Below are 13,252 nucleotides of genomic sequence, written 5' to 3' on the forward strand. Positions count from 1 at the left end.
CAGTCGACTCCTGCTGTATGTGAAACGTGTTCAAGGTTTCTTGTCCTGTTTGAGAGCAGGAATGGATCATTTACTAGCTTGTGACTGCTTTACCCACGAACCCTGGATTGCTTCTCATACTCTCCAGTCCAACTTTTCTGCTCTTCTTCTCTATCCTAAAGCTAGCACCAAACAAAATCTTTGCTCTAGAGACTCACTGCTGACGGCCTGGTGGATGCTGTGGTTATTAGCGCAGTTTCACTGAGGTCTGTGTGTCTAGGTCAGTAAGATATGGACAGAGAACAGGAACCTTTATGACCACCACAGCAGTGTTCTTTCCCCGACGTGGCGAGGCATGTGCGGGGGGAACAGGAAGAAACAGAGACACGCTATCACAGGCTCCTTACAGGGGGCAGCCCCGAGGCCACACTACGGCAGAGAAGACATGGCACCCAGGTGCAGAACTAGTCAAGCAGAGGCACACAAGCAAGAGTTAGCCATGTGCAGAGATTGGCAAGCAGGTTGGCTCAGCTGAGGAAAAGGAGGGGAAAGCTCGACAGTGCTATGAAAGAGGGCTAGAAACCTGGGCTCCAGGGCGGGAACGGGACTGCATTCCTAGGTAGTTTTGTCTCCTATTTCAAAAGCCACCTCCATATTTAAGAGTATTCATTAACAATAACCATTACTACTAGGTTTGAAAGCTGCAAACAATACTGCTCTGACATATGAACGGAAACTCTTCTATGCTTTACCCAGTCAGGTTTAAGGTCCTCCTGTGTTCTGGCACAGGGCCTTAGAGAGCAAAGCATCTTCAGTTAAGCACCTGTGAACCACACTTAGCTGGCCTTTTCACACAAGCCATGTACCATACAGGTTCCTCCTAACTAAGCCACGAACAAGACACAGGCTAAATCTGTGAGCAGATTTGTTTTCATCAAGATTTATAGGTTCAGGGAAGGATTAGTAATCCACAGTAAACCCTCCTACGGGATCAGGAAAGGATTACTAATCCTCAGGAAACCCTACAGAATGCTTTCCATAGATTTTTGCTATCTAGTAGACTGTGCTCAACTTGAAGGCAGAGTCCATGTCTTCTTGGGTTGTGATTTTCATGTACCTAGTCTAGGATAGAGCACACAGTAGGTGCTTGGTAAATGTTTCCTGAAAGGATATAGTACAAGGTTCATGGCATAGATGGAGAATGGCAGAGGACGATGTGTCAGGAAGTATCTCTTTCTAGCTGCAACGGCTTCCTTGCCAAGTCAACATCATCAACGATGCTTACAGCCCAGCGGAAGTCGGGCATTCTTGCTCTCAACCACCATTTGGTAGACTCAGCTTCTTATGTCGGAGACATTAGGGGTTCAGGATTCTAGCCTCGTAACTTCTGCTAATCTGTTACAAGCTCTTGAGCAAGTCATTTGCCTCTGTGAGCTATAAAATGAGGGGTTGGACAAGATGATCCCCACTATTCTACATTGATCTTAAGAATAAGTTTCAGGTTACTAAATAATTTCAAATCACACAAAAAGCTCCTGGCGTTTTATGACACTCAAAATCACCATCCTAGGACTTTCTTCCTAATCAAGGTATTCTACACCTAACAGTCAAACACAGCACCTGCCCGTCAATGACACACACTGGACCACAAACCTTTTCTGCAATTTACCAGCAGGCAATTCAATGATTACTAAAGCAATAGCAAGTCCCTCACACAGGATCCAGATTGTATTACAGCCCTTACTGGGTCATTTTATGAAGAGTTACTACTGGTCCTAAATTTACAAAGGTCCTCTCTAAAAAAATGATGGCCGATTGTCCAATAAACATCGTGGTTGAAATGTGTATCAGTATTAAGATATTCACATAGCAACAACTGCTTTATACTTACCTTCAATGCTATACACAGGCCTTAACACAGTTAAGACTGCCCCCGTTATCACCAAAAAGTACAGTGATGTCTACTGGATAAAGAGCCCATTCTAGGCACTGTGACAGTATCATGGCGGGCTTCTCATCTGATCAGGCATCTGGCCAGGGAAGAGATAAGCCTCCAAGAATGTTCAACTGGAACGAAACATCATTTAAAATTTGATCTTACTAAACGGTAAGGAACCATAGTCTATAAGGGTGTGGCCAGGCAAGAGGACACAGATAAAGCACGTCCAGGAAAAGAAACCCTATTTTGCCCCAGCCTAACCCTTGGGACTGCCAATGGAAACCAAAAAGGGGCGGGGACTTTTGGGATTTAAACATATTTAAATCTTCTGTTCTTTAAATATTTTTTTCCAGATATATTTTAACATCTTCCTGTTGGGATGGTAGTTTGTGATCGCTCTTCAGAAATGCAGAGATGGTCACAGTGTTTTAGGGCTTCCTATGTGACGCCCCCAGCAGTGACGGTGCAGTACTGGGGCTCAGATATTACCATGCCCAACTGCACACTGCACATTACAGATCAGGTCAGATGTGTGTGTAGCACCTTACCTGACCTGGAAGCAAGAGAATACTCTTGCCCACAGCACACGTTTTGTGCAACAGAAACAAAGCGTTCGACTCAAGTGCACTTGTTGAAAGCAGGACATAGTCAAGCAGTTGGTAAGACACATCCTTGTTTCCCACTTGCAGATCTCCCAAGAGTCCCTTCGAATTTACCTATACGAGTCTCAGCTTCCCGCTTGCCACTTAGCTTGATAACGACTCAAAAATCATTCCCTTGTTTTCAAGGGCTCTTCTTTCTTGTCTGCTCTGTGTACTACAGGGCAGTATTGACACATGGAATTAATGACAGGGTCTGTAATGAAACAACAGTCATGCACACACCGTCTGCTCTTTTGATAAACAGCATGTTAGAGACCTAGTCACCTCCCGCTAATTGAGCACTGCATAATAGTTCCGATCCTTTTGTGTACCATATTTTGTTCTATGGTTAGAAAAGAAGAGAAAGGGGGAGCCTATGAAGCATTGCTTCCTTTAATCACCCCTGATTAATTCTCTGTTTTAATGAGGGTGCTGCTACTTAGCCAGGTTCTGTTACATACTTGTTTTGTTGACTTCTGTTCAATGTCTAACAAAACCTGAGACTGGATAATTGGGAACCATTACTTTGGCCCAGGGATTCCTGTTCGTAATGTGAGGTTGGCCTGGAAAAAGAGCCCTGACTTGTTAAATTAGCCATTTCATATTTAATTCCTTTTCGCCTCTGAAAGATGGGATGAGGCATTAGTATATAAATGGAGTATTTTAATTAACATAAGATGCCTATGGGGATGGATCCCCTGACAGCCCAGAGGACGTAGCTCTGCAGAACTCCAAGCAGGAAGTAGTGACAGGCCTCTACAGTGTACTGGGCATCTCACTCGCTAGAGAGTCACACAACTGTGAAGGACGCTGTGAGCGGGTGGCCTGTGGTGGGGCTGCTGCTGCTTCCCCTTTTCTCTAGTGGCTCCCTAGTGCAACTGGTTACACTGACCTTTTACCAGGACACTGACGAGAAGGGATAACCCAGAGAAGGGGAATGGCGACTTCCACAGCAACTACAAGGTCTTCCCATTACATTCTAAGTTAGGCACTGATGGGAAAGCAAAGTGTGCTGTGTAAACATGTCAACCCCAAGACAAATGGAGATGATGGACTGCTCAGACCACCACACCCTTCCACTTTGATGGGATTGGGAACTGTCTAACAATTCCCACAGAGAAGCCATTTACAGTTAAGATTTAGTAGTGTGATGACAGTGTGTGGATCTGTTAGAATACTCATTCTCTTTAAACACAATGTAAAACCCAGTTCTAACAAAGGGTCTTAGAACTTTTACTGTTTCCCTCATAAAGCTAGTTCTTTAGCCAATGACGTAATATCTGATATGGAGAAGGAAGTCGGGGTGTGTGACGCATCTCCACTACAATCTGCGGTCTGACAAAATAAACACACTCACTGTTGGTCTTTGGTGCTCTGTTTAAAACTTATGTCTCATTTAAAAATAATCAGACCAACAAACTTCTTAAGAGTGGTTGGTAATTTTTCAAAATAGTGTAATATTCGGGAGTTTTGAAAGTGAGGTGTTCTGGAGGGTGTCAGTCACTTAAGCTCTGATGGCTAGCTCCTTAATAAAATACCTCCCATCCTACTCAGATCACAGCATTGTCTTGATGATCAACAGGGAGCACATACAGAAGCATCTTTTACATTTTGAAGCACTAAGTTAGTTTTTTATTATTCTCATTTCTGTTAGAAGATAGCATGCAAAGCTTCTAAAAGTCTGCTACAGCCTCGTGTTAGTTAGCACTGCTAAGAACACATTAGAGGATGAGGTTAGGGCTACTGCTAGAAGCATACAGTTTAGTTTTATCCTTAAATAATGGCATTTTTTATTATTTCTTGGTAACTTTGTTATAGAACGTTTCTGCTCTGTTGTCTAAATGAAGAAACGAGGTGAGGTCTGCATGCCAGGGAACTGTTGAAGGGAGCAGCACAAACAGAAGCCCTATCGACGCCTTCTTCCAACCAGGAAGATGGAACTCGGAAGGGCGGCAGCCAGGAGGAGGCTATCTTTATCTCATGTTTGCTAACTGTGCAGAGCCATAGCAGCTTGTGCTTTAACCGAGCACTCAGTGACTGCCAATAAGGACTACAAAGGGCAAATGGCAGCCTGCTTGGATGTCCAGCCACCGAGTCGGCCCTCTACACCCAAAGATGCACAGACCGGAGCTTCTCAGAGCAGGCCTCTCATTCTTGGGTCAGTATATACAGTACCGAGCTCCCCAATGGAGTTTTCATGGAACCTTAATGATGGAGAACAGTGCTGTATGTCAGAAATACGAGCCAAGCCACTACAGAAGCTGCATATTGATATCCAATGTCCAACTAGCTAGATAGAAAAGTAAAGTGAGGTAAAATTGATTCCAGTGATATATTTTGTTTAATCCCATACAAAAATCGGTCATTTTAAACACATAATTTAAATAATTAATGAGACACTTTGCATTCTCTTTTTGTCTTTAGATGAGTCATGAAATAGTGGTTCCTACAATGGACAGTGCAGATCCAAATGACCTGACCTAACCATTATGATCTTTGAACTCTGATGCCTATATCAGGTCTTACAATGCTTTAAAAGGGTGGGTTGTGTTTCTGAAATGCACCCAAAAAGCATACCCTAGACTAACTCCTCACAAAGGCATATGCAATTACAGATTTTGGTATTTTTGTAAGACAGAGCAATATTTATATGGAAAAAAGTTATGTATGTTGTTTCAGGTGTAAATCACTCATAACCTTATATTTGATTCCAGCATTAAGAAAGTCATGTCCCATATACCAATATGGCTGGCAAAAATGAGGTGAGATGGGAAGTATGGTTAGTGGCCAGAGAATGGATGAGAGAAGGAAGTGGTGGCAGAACAGGCCTTATTTATTTATTTATTTATTTATTTATTTATTTATTTATTTATTTATTTATTTATTTATTTATTTGCATGCAACTGAAAACAGTTTTCATTGGTGTAAGCAGACAGGCAAAGTGCCTTGATAAACAGTGCTGGAGTGAGAACGGAGTCTGAGATCAATTCATCTGGTGTCAATAAGGGGATTAGAGGAATGGAAACAAAACTGTAATTATAAGGTGTCCTTTGCCAACGCTGTTTGAAGGCTCCTCAGTGTGTGAGTGTGCCTCTGCCGGGCGTGGGCAGCTGTGCCGGGCGCCTGGACTGACTTCCTACCTACACACCACCATTCCAGTCTCCTGCTGGAGGGCAGGACCTTAGTTTTGCCTTCAAAGTCTGAGAAGGAAAGAGAGGTGGAGAGGCAGGCAAGATGTTTTCTGTAATCTTCTACCTCAGGCTTGACTGCTAAACAGTATACTTATTCTAGATTAAAGAAATCCGCATCACTTACTTAAATTAGCCAGCCACGACCCACATTTTTTATGACATTCCTTTACAGCCTCTACTTTGATGAAGTTTGGCTAAGAAACTGAACTGACAAGTACACTCTAAAGCCTTGAACCCTGCAGGTTATTTTATACAGAAAACAACAGACTTCCAATCTGGAGGTGAGCCATTCCATTCTCCATCCTTGCACACTGGGGAAACCATAGGGCAAAGGCACTGAACTAGCTGTACAGGACAGGATTTACAGGGTTCAGATGGCCTTTGAGCTCTGAAAACCTCCAGATGCATTGCCATCCTACAAAGGACTAGAAACATCACCACAGACATGATCTGACGTCACTGAGAATGTTACTCGGTCCATATTCAGTAAGGAGCCTTCTGAGCACGAATCTCCTCATTAGCTGGGATAAAGATGCTGAGGACATGTGCTCCTTAGGGCTATGTCTAGTGTGAGGTGAGATGGAAATGTGACCTCCAGATTCACAGTAGTGGCTTTACACTTTTGGCAGTAACATCTACACCCTACACCAGGCTCAAGAATAGGACTTGGCATGACCAACCTTAGTCATCACTTTGGAAAGTGCTTTGGCACGGGCCACTGTTGCTAACCACCATCCTGGTGCAGCGCCTTCACATCTGCTCTCCTATGGACGAGAAAAGGAAGTGTCTAGTGTCCATGCCATGGCCACGTCACCTCCAATCCTACGCTCTACTCAAGCCTCTCCTTGTCAGGGGCAGGAGACACTGCCGAGAGGTGACTCAAGTGTCCTGGCGAACACAACAGAGACACAGTAACACAGTGGACAGAGCAGAGGCCCCGAGTTCTGGAAAACCAAGTTCCTAGTCTCACTCTGTCTTAGAGCTGGAGACAGCACAATGGGCAAGTGCTTTGTAAACTGTAAAGAAAATGGATTATCAGCATGCATCCCCTTGGAAATGTTCGGGGCATTTCTGTGGTCCTTTAATTTCCCACTGGTCAGTGAGGTTAACATGCCACTTGAGCTCTTTGGAAGAAAGATGCAGTAAGTGAAGTCTAAAGACTTAAAAGGACTAAGTCTCTCTCCCTACAATGAATGGCCACTTTCATTTCTCTCTAGAATACTTCTTAAACTTCATGACCAGCCCACACGTCACTTCCGTTCCCTGGAAAAGATTCCGTGAACTATTTAGACAGAACAGACTGCTCCTTTTCCCTAGGTCAAACAGTTCAACACATAGCTTGTTTTTCGCAGTTTCTACTTTGTATTCTGAAATAGATTATACAGCCATTTCTCCTGCTAGAGTATGAGTTTTCCAAAGGCAGAAACTGTCTCACCTCCAAATCTCCCTTGCCCATGGGAGCTGTTGAGTAAACACTCCTTGTACGGTACTGAACCTAAGTCTACTTGGCTGTATGGCATCTTATTTTTTCTTATTTTATCAAAAATAAGAAAAAAGTGAAAAGAAAGATGAAGCTTACGACTAATGACTACTACAGCACACCAAACACGAAGACACGTGAAGGAATGGTTTCAGTCTTTGCATTCCTGCTCTGGGATGCCTGCCACTGACCTTCACACAGCTGCCACTGTTATTAGTGAGAGCAAATGTTAGAAAGCGCACACACAGGCAGACAATGTAAAACCTACCATACGTCATGCAAAAAAGCCAACACGACTTAAGACTATTCTCAAATTTACTCTCGCTCCAACTTTAATGGCAAAATAGGTTCCATCAAAGCCAACACAAGACTTCCTAGCTCTGTTTTATACATGTGAGCATCAGGACCACCTTCAGCTTGAGCTGGTCACCTGTTGGGTGCTTCTTGGTGAATGTTTGTCTTTTTAGAGACATAGTTTAAATCAGGTGGAAGTTGGACATTTCGGAATTAATGTCTATGTGTTTATTTATTGGTAGCTTCTAAAACAGGTATAAAATATGTAGATTCCCCTGAGATGAAAGAGAATCGTTTTATGTGAATTAATAGGGTACTTTATGAAATTGGCGATATATTTATGAATAAGCCAAGTATCCAGATTACACTGTATTTATTATCTTGGGCGTTTACTCCTCGTTTTCTGTTTTGTGCTTGGGTGTTTCCTCATGCAGGATAAACGGACCAGTTATGCAGCATCTGTGTTAACTGCCGGCAACTCTTATCGTCACAACAGGAAATTTATACTACTTGAGTGATCTACTGTGCTAAAACACAAAACATGTTCCACTCAGGTCCTCACTAACAATTTCCTTTCTGGCTTCCACCAGATGGATCCACTGATTTCATTCTAATTTACTTATGCCACCATGTCTCATTAGCTACACCAGACCCATCTGGAAACTGTCAGGCCCATGCAACTTATTTTTACATATACTCTTTTTGTGGAGGGGAGGGTGCTGGGGACTGAACCCAGGGCCTGGGCTTTAGCACTGAACTCTTTCTCCAGCTACCAGATTTTATTCTATATATTCACACAGAGCTCATTATTTTGCTTAATATAGGTCTGCTCTAGTAACAGTCTCTGTGACTGTTATTAATTCCTTCTGGGAAAGAACTTGTAGAAAACGTAATTTGCAAACAGGCCAAATGCTGGGAAAGGACAAAAATTTAGGAGCAGCCAGCAGTCACCAAGTTCTAGAATACTTTGTAGATAATGAAGCTACTTTTAAGCAGCTTCTACACATTGCCGCTATCATCCAGAAGGCTTAAGACTACAGAATGTCAAAAGACCCTATCTGCTCTAACTGTACCAACCCACAGTCATCCACTTCTCAGCTCAGCTAAGCCTCTGGCTACAAATGGAACCTATAGCTCCCTGAGGCCCCTTTCCTTCCCAGCTAGGCTCTGGCTATTCACTTTCAAATGTTCTTTTTCTTGATGGATGAATAGCAGCCTTTATGGTTGTGTGAAAAATGAGATGAGCAGAAGAGAGTCACCTTTCCATGGTGGCTGTCACCAACACAAAGAAACACTCACTCAAGATGACTTACAGGACACAGTGGCTCAATGTATGACTGGAGAGTAAGGCGACCCATCCAAGCCTGCCGGAACCCTCCTAAGAACTCCTCCAAAAGAGCTCTTGATGGTCAGCAGATCCTGACTGAACTCCTACAACACTGGTTCTTGTGAAAAGGAAGGAGGTGTGAAGCGGGGGTAGGGGTGGGGGTGGGGGGGTGGGGGGGCTGGTTGTTTTTGGAACCCCTAATTAGTAAAAGTCCCTGATTAAAAAAAAGTCCTCTATTTGAGCTACTTCTTTTCACTGCTTCCTGAAGGGTATATGGCATTTTAGAATTCTTGGTTTCAGCAGCAACTCAAAAAGCAATACTGCAAACTTGCACATCAAAAAGGAAAGGAGAAAAAGCGCACCATGGTTTCAAACAAAAACCAAAACAGACTGAAACAAAAATACAAGAAGCAGCAAAATCACTGACTCTAACTCGAAGCGTTCTTTGGAAGACAGGGAGGTTAGTCAGTTAACATTACAGCCACCTCTAGTGCTGCCTCAGCACTGAGTGTTGACATCTCTCAGGAGTGTCCATCCAGAAGGGGCACCTGGAGAGAGCCGTGGCGGCACCTAACGCTGCTGCCGGGCTCCTGTTCCAATAGACATGGACGCCAGAGCTGCTGTGCTATGGGAACTCTCGCTGAGAGAGACAAAGAAATCGACCGTTCTAGAAACCAAGCAAAAAATGGACGGGAATACAATACCTGGAGAGTTTATCAAGCATGTTGACAAGTTTCATGGCTTCATATTCTTTTTGTTCTTCTGTCATGTCATCTATAGGGTTTGGCATTGGTTCCTCTAAATGACCAGTGATAAGATTAATGCTACAAAAAGAAAAAAAAGTTATGCTGTATGTTTTAGAATTATGCTCTTTCTATACTTTTCTGGTCCATATTTTAAGTTATATAAGAAAGAGTATAATAGCCAAAAATTGGCAATAATTTCAATAGTAATTTTATTGTATAGAATTGCTATAGGAATATTTTTATTATTTTTTTAAACTAGTTTGCTTTGGAAAATGAGCTTTTTAAAAATTAAAATGACTTGCCAACTATTTTTTAAGGCATGGCTGCTTTAAAAAATATAAAATTTGATTGGTGCCATTGGATAAATATCCTTGGATGCACATCTTACTCATTAACTAATTGTAAGGGGACAAATACTTTCAGAAGTGAAATGAGAAAATCCATTTTGTGATACAGCATAAAACAAACATGTCCAAAAAAAAAAAAAAAGAGGAAAAACCAAAAACTGGAAAACTCATGACAGAGAGGCTGCAATCTGGAAATGAAAGCATGCCGATCTATAATCCCAGGAGATGAGTCCATCAGTGAGACCACAGAGCAATGAGTGTTTCGAACAGCAAAAGATGAAGGAGAAGAGTAATTTTAATTACATTTGATCTGACTTAGGAAAAAAATGCAATCTAGCCCACCAAGACACCCACGCAGCATCTTAGCTTCCTGGAAACAGAGCGAGAACCATGCTCACAGTGATGGATTTCCTATATAAACTCTGTATGAAGTCCCAACACCAAATGCTATTCTTAAATAAGAGGCCACACTTCTATCTTTTCCTTTTTACCAAGGAGGGGAAATAAAACATAGCTCTTTCAGTGTCTAAATATCAACCCCTTAAAACCTGACTCTGGAGGAGCCATGGCCGACAGGTACAGAATCGATTGTCTCAGTGGTGGAAATGAGAACAGCCCTGCAGAGCACACTGTGGTAACAAATGGTTTTCTAAGGTCGTTTAGATAAAGGACCAGGGCTGGGCCAAGATAAGCAAACCAATACAAATTGTGAGGTGTTCGAGCCTGGGGTAAACCAAAGGAAAAATACTGTATGAGCCAACTAAAGGCACGGAAGTCACCTGGCTTCTCCAGTGGTAGTTCCACCGCACTTCCATTTGAGACTGCTCAGCTGTCGTAAGGGTTAGCTCGTGGGTCACTATCACTACGATTAGATTTCCTTTTCTTTTGCTAGGTTCCTCAAAGGCTACAGACCACGGATTCTTGTAGAAGGGTCTGCATTCGCAGTCCTAGCAAACTAGGTTTAACGTCTGTGCTGCTCCTCTCAGATAGATAGGGCCTGTGCCTAGAACTGTGATAAAAATCTCTGCAGGACTTAATGGTACACACCTAAGAGTCTTGCTTAGGGCTGAGAAGCGAGGAGTGTACATCTAATGCCAGCCTGAGTAACTTACCAAGGTTTAAAAAGGGCTGGGCTGTAGCTCAGTGGTAGAGCACTTGCTGAAAAACTAGGTGTGAAGCCATGCATTAAACCCCTAGCACGGCCCTCCTCCTCCCCTAAAAAGACAAATGAACAAACCAGGAAAACCCCTGGTTCCCATCAGTAGACTATGTACAAGACAGAAAGTCGCAGAACTCCTCAGGGAAAAAGGTGGGATTAGGGCAAGCAGAAGATACTGGGACCTGGAGACGCTGACGTTTGCTCTACCCACTTGCTTCTAGGTATCCTCTCTGGTGCTTCAGGAACTCCGGGGTGACCTGAAAGCATGCAGCTTGGTCACTTCTTCCTAGTCTGGACTTCACACTAGACTCTCTTGGGGAACTTTAGAGACAGGGCTGGCCTTACCTTAGATCACTGTATAAAATTTCCCATGTGATCTGGATACACTGGGCTCACTCACTGTCTGATCAGACACTGCTCTGTGCACCCCGTTTTAAAGGGGTCCACAGAAGAGAAAGGGGCCTCTAGTTAGAGGCCATCACAAACTTGCTAAATGAGTCATGTATTTCCCAAACTTCAGCACAGAGAACGGAACAAGGCTTCCGAGGGACAGAAACGCAGTGTCCCCGGATCTATCTGCGTGGGCAGATGGCTCCTGCTACCTCCTAACAGCTAGCCTTAGAGGTGAATCCAGGTACTTCCTAAGTAACTCCTCTCAAACCAGTACATAAGCTACGTTGGTCACACTCACGTCACTTGAGAGCAGACTTCCCACACTGACAGAGGTGTGATTTGAAGAAGCACACCAGCAGACTTTCAGAAGACAGTGACAACACAAGCAATCGTCTACCTCAGAACAGCGTCAGGAACACACTGGCGAGCCCTGCCTAGGCTGGGCACAACAGTTCTTTCCTGGGTATCTTTCTTTTTTTTAATTAATTAATTTATTTAGTTTTGGTTTTTCCAGACAGGATTTCTGTGTGTAGCCCCAGCTGTCCTGGAACTCAGAGATCCGCCTGCCTCTGCTTCCTGAGTGCTGGGACTAAAGGCGTGTACTGGTGGGATGATGTCCACTTTGAGTCTCCTGACTGCTGAAACGACCCAGGGCCTGCTTTGAGGTTGGCACCCACGTGACCCAGCCCTCTGTCTGAGCACGAAGGCAGCACTCTCTCTCTCAAAGCGGGAGGCCCTCCCCAACCCATAGAAAAAACACAATGCTCCAGGAACCCAGGGACTCGGGGTTCATTTCTCCCTCTAAACAGACATTGTTTTTCCTTATGATACCCAGAGGAATGTAAACAAAACCACAGAAAACACAAGCCAGGCCAGCCAACTGTGCCACTCTCCCACAAGAAAAATGCCGTGTGTAGGGGCAGAAGGCAGATGGGACCGCTCTCCCCTCCAGCCAGTCTCCTAGAGCTTCCCATTCAGAAGGAGAGAAAACAAGTCACCACGGCAACAGTGACGTAAGGCTGTGTATTTGGGGATGAACACACACCTAGCACTGTTAACCCTGCACTCCAAGACTCAGCAAAGGTTCCGAGTCTTAACTATGAAATTCTGAGGTTACTCTTACTTTGTTTGAAGACTGAGTCTTAGTTCCTCCAAGGACACTAACTGGAGGGGTTGTCATATTTACTTATTTAGCTTGTCTTTCCTCCCTTCGTCCATCCAGTCCTGTGACTAGTTATATCTTCCAATCAGGTGACAAGTGTCTGAACTCCTGGCAACACTAACCAGGACTGTCTCTGAAATGAGAGCATTACATGAACTGGCCAGTGATGGCCTGACGCCAGGAGGATAATGCCACACAAAAAGGCAGAGCAAGTGAGCATGTGGATACAAGCTGAACTCCAGTTCAATTCTTTGACTCTTCGAACTGTTGCTGTTTCCAGTCAATATCGGCATCACTTAATGAGAAAAGAATGACATGAAAACCTAGCTGTATGAAAGCTTCAACCTTTAAAGGCAGGGCTTAAATTTTCCTCGCAATTCTGGAAGAAAGGGTTACCCTGCTCCACAGGGGTAGTCCCTACAGGGCCAACAACGGCTCTGGCTGCACTCCTGGCTCCGTCGGCAAGATAGTTCAAGCCTGGTACTGAAATCCGGTTTCAAAATCCACAGCTGGAGAGGCCATAGGCTCACAGAGCCAACTTTACAAGGCCTCTAACTGCCTTCTAAATGTGGATGTTAATATCCATAGATAAAC

At 43.8% G+C, this 13,252-nt stretch overlaps 1 protein-coding gene across 4 annotated transcripts in view; it reads right to left on the reverse strand.

Moving 5' to 3' along the window:
- Ric8b (RIC8 guanine nucleotide exchange factor B) overlaps positions 1-13,252 on the reverse strand; it is a 104,889-nt gene that overhangs the window by 5,386 nt on the left and 86,251 nt on the right. For 2 of the 4 annotated variants that reach the window (XM_059245147.1, XM_059245146.1), the window contains one exon: positions 9,556-9,675. The exons of 1 other annotated variant lie outside the window; for it this stretch is intronic. In XM_059245147.1, coding sequence (XP_059101130.1) covers positions 9,556-9,675 — 120 coding nt within the window. Of the gene's footprint in view, positions 1-1,870; positions 2,047-2,634; positions 2,774-9,555; positions 9,676-13,252 lie in introns of all 4 variants that reach the window. One more of the 4 variants, XR_009375040.1, reaches the window with a different exon arrangement.

The sequence above is a fragment of the Peromyscus eremicus genome, chromosome 18 (genome assembly GCF_949786415.1).
Source record: "Peromyscus eremicus chromosome 18, PerEre_H2_v1, whole genome shotgun sequence".
Taxonomy (NCBI): Eukaryota; Metazoa; Chordata; class Mammalia; order Rodentia; family Cricetidae; genus Peromyscus; species Peromyscus eremicus.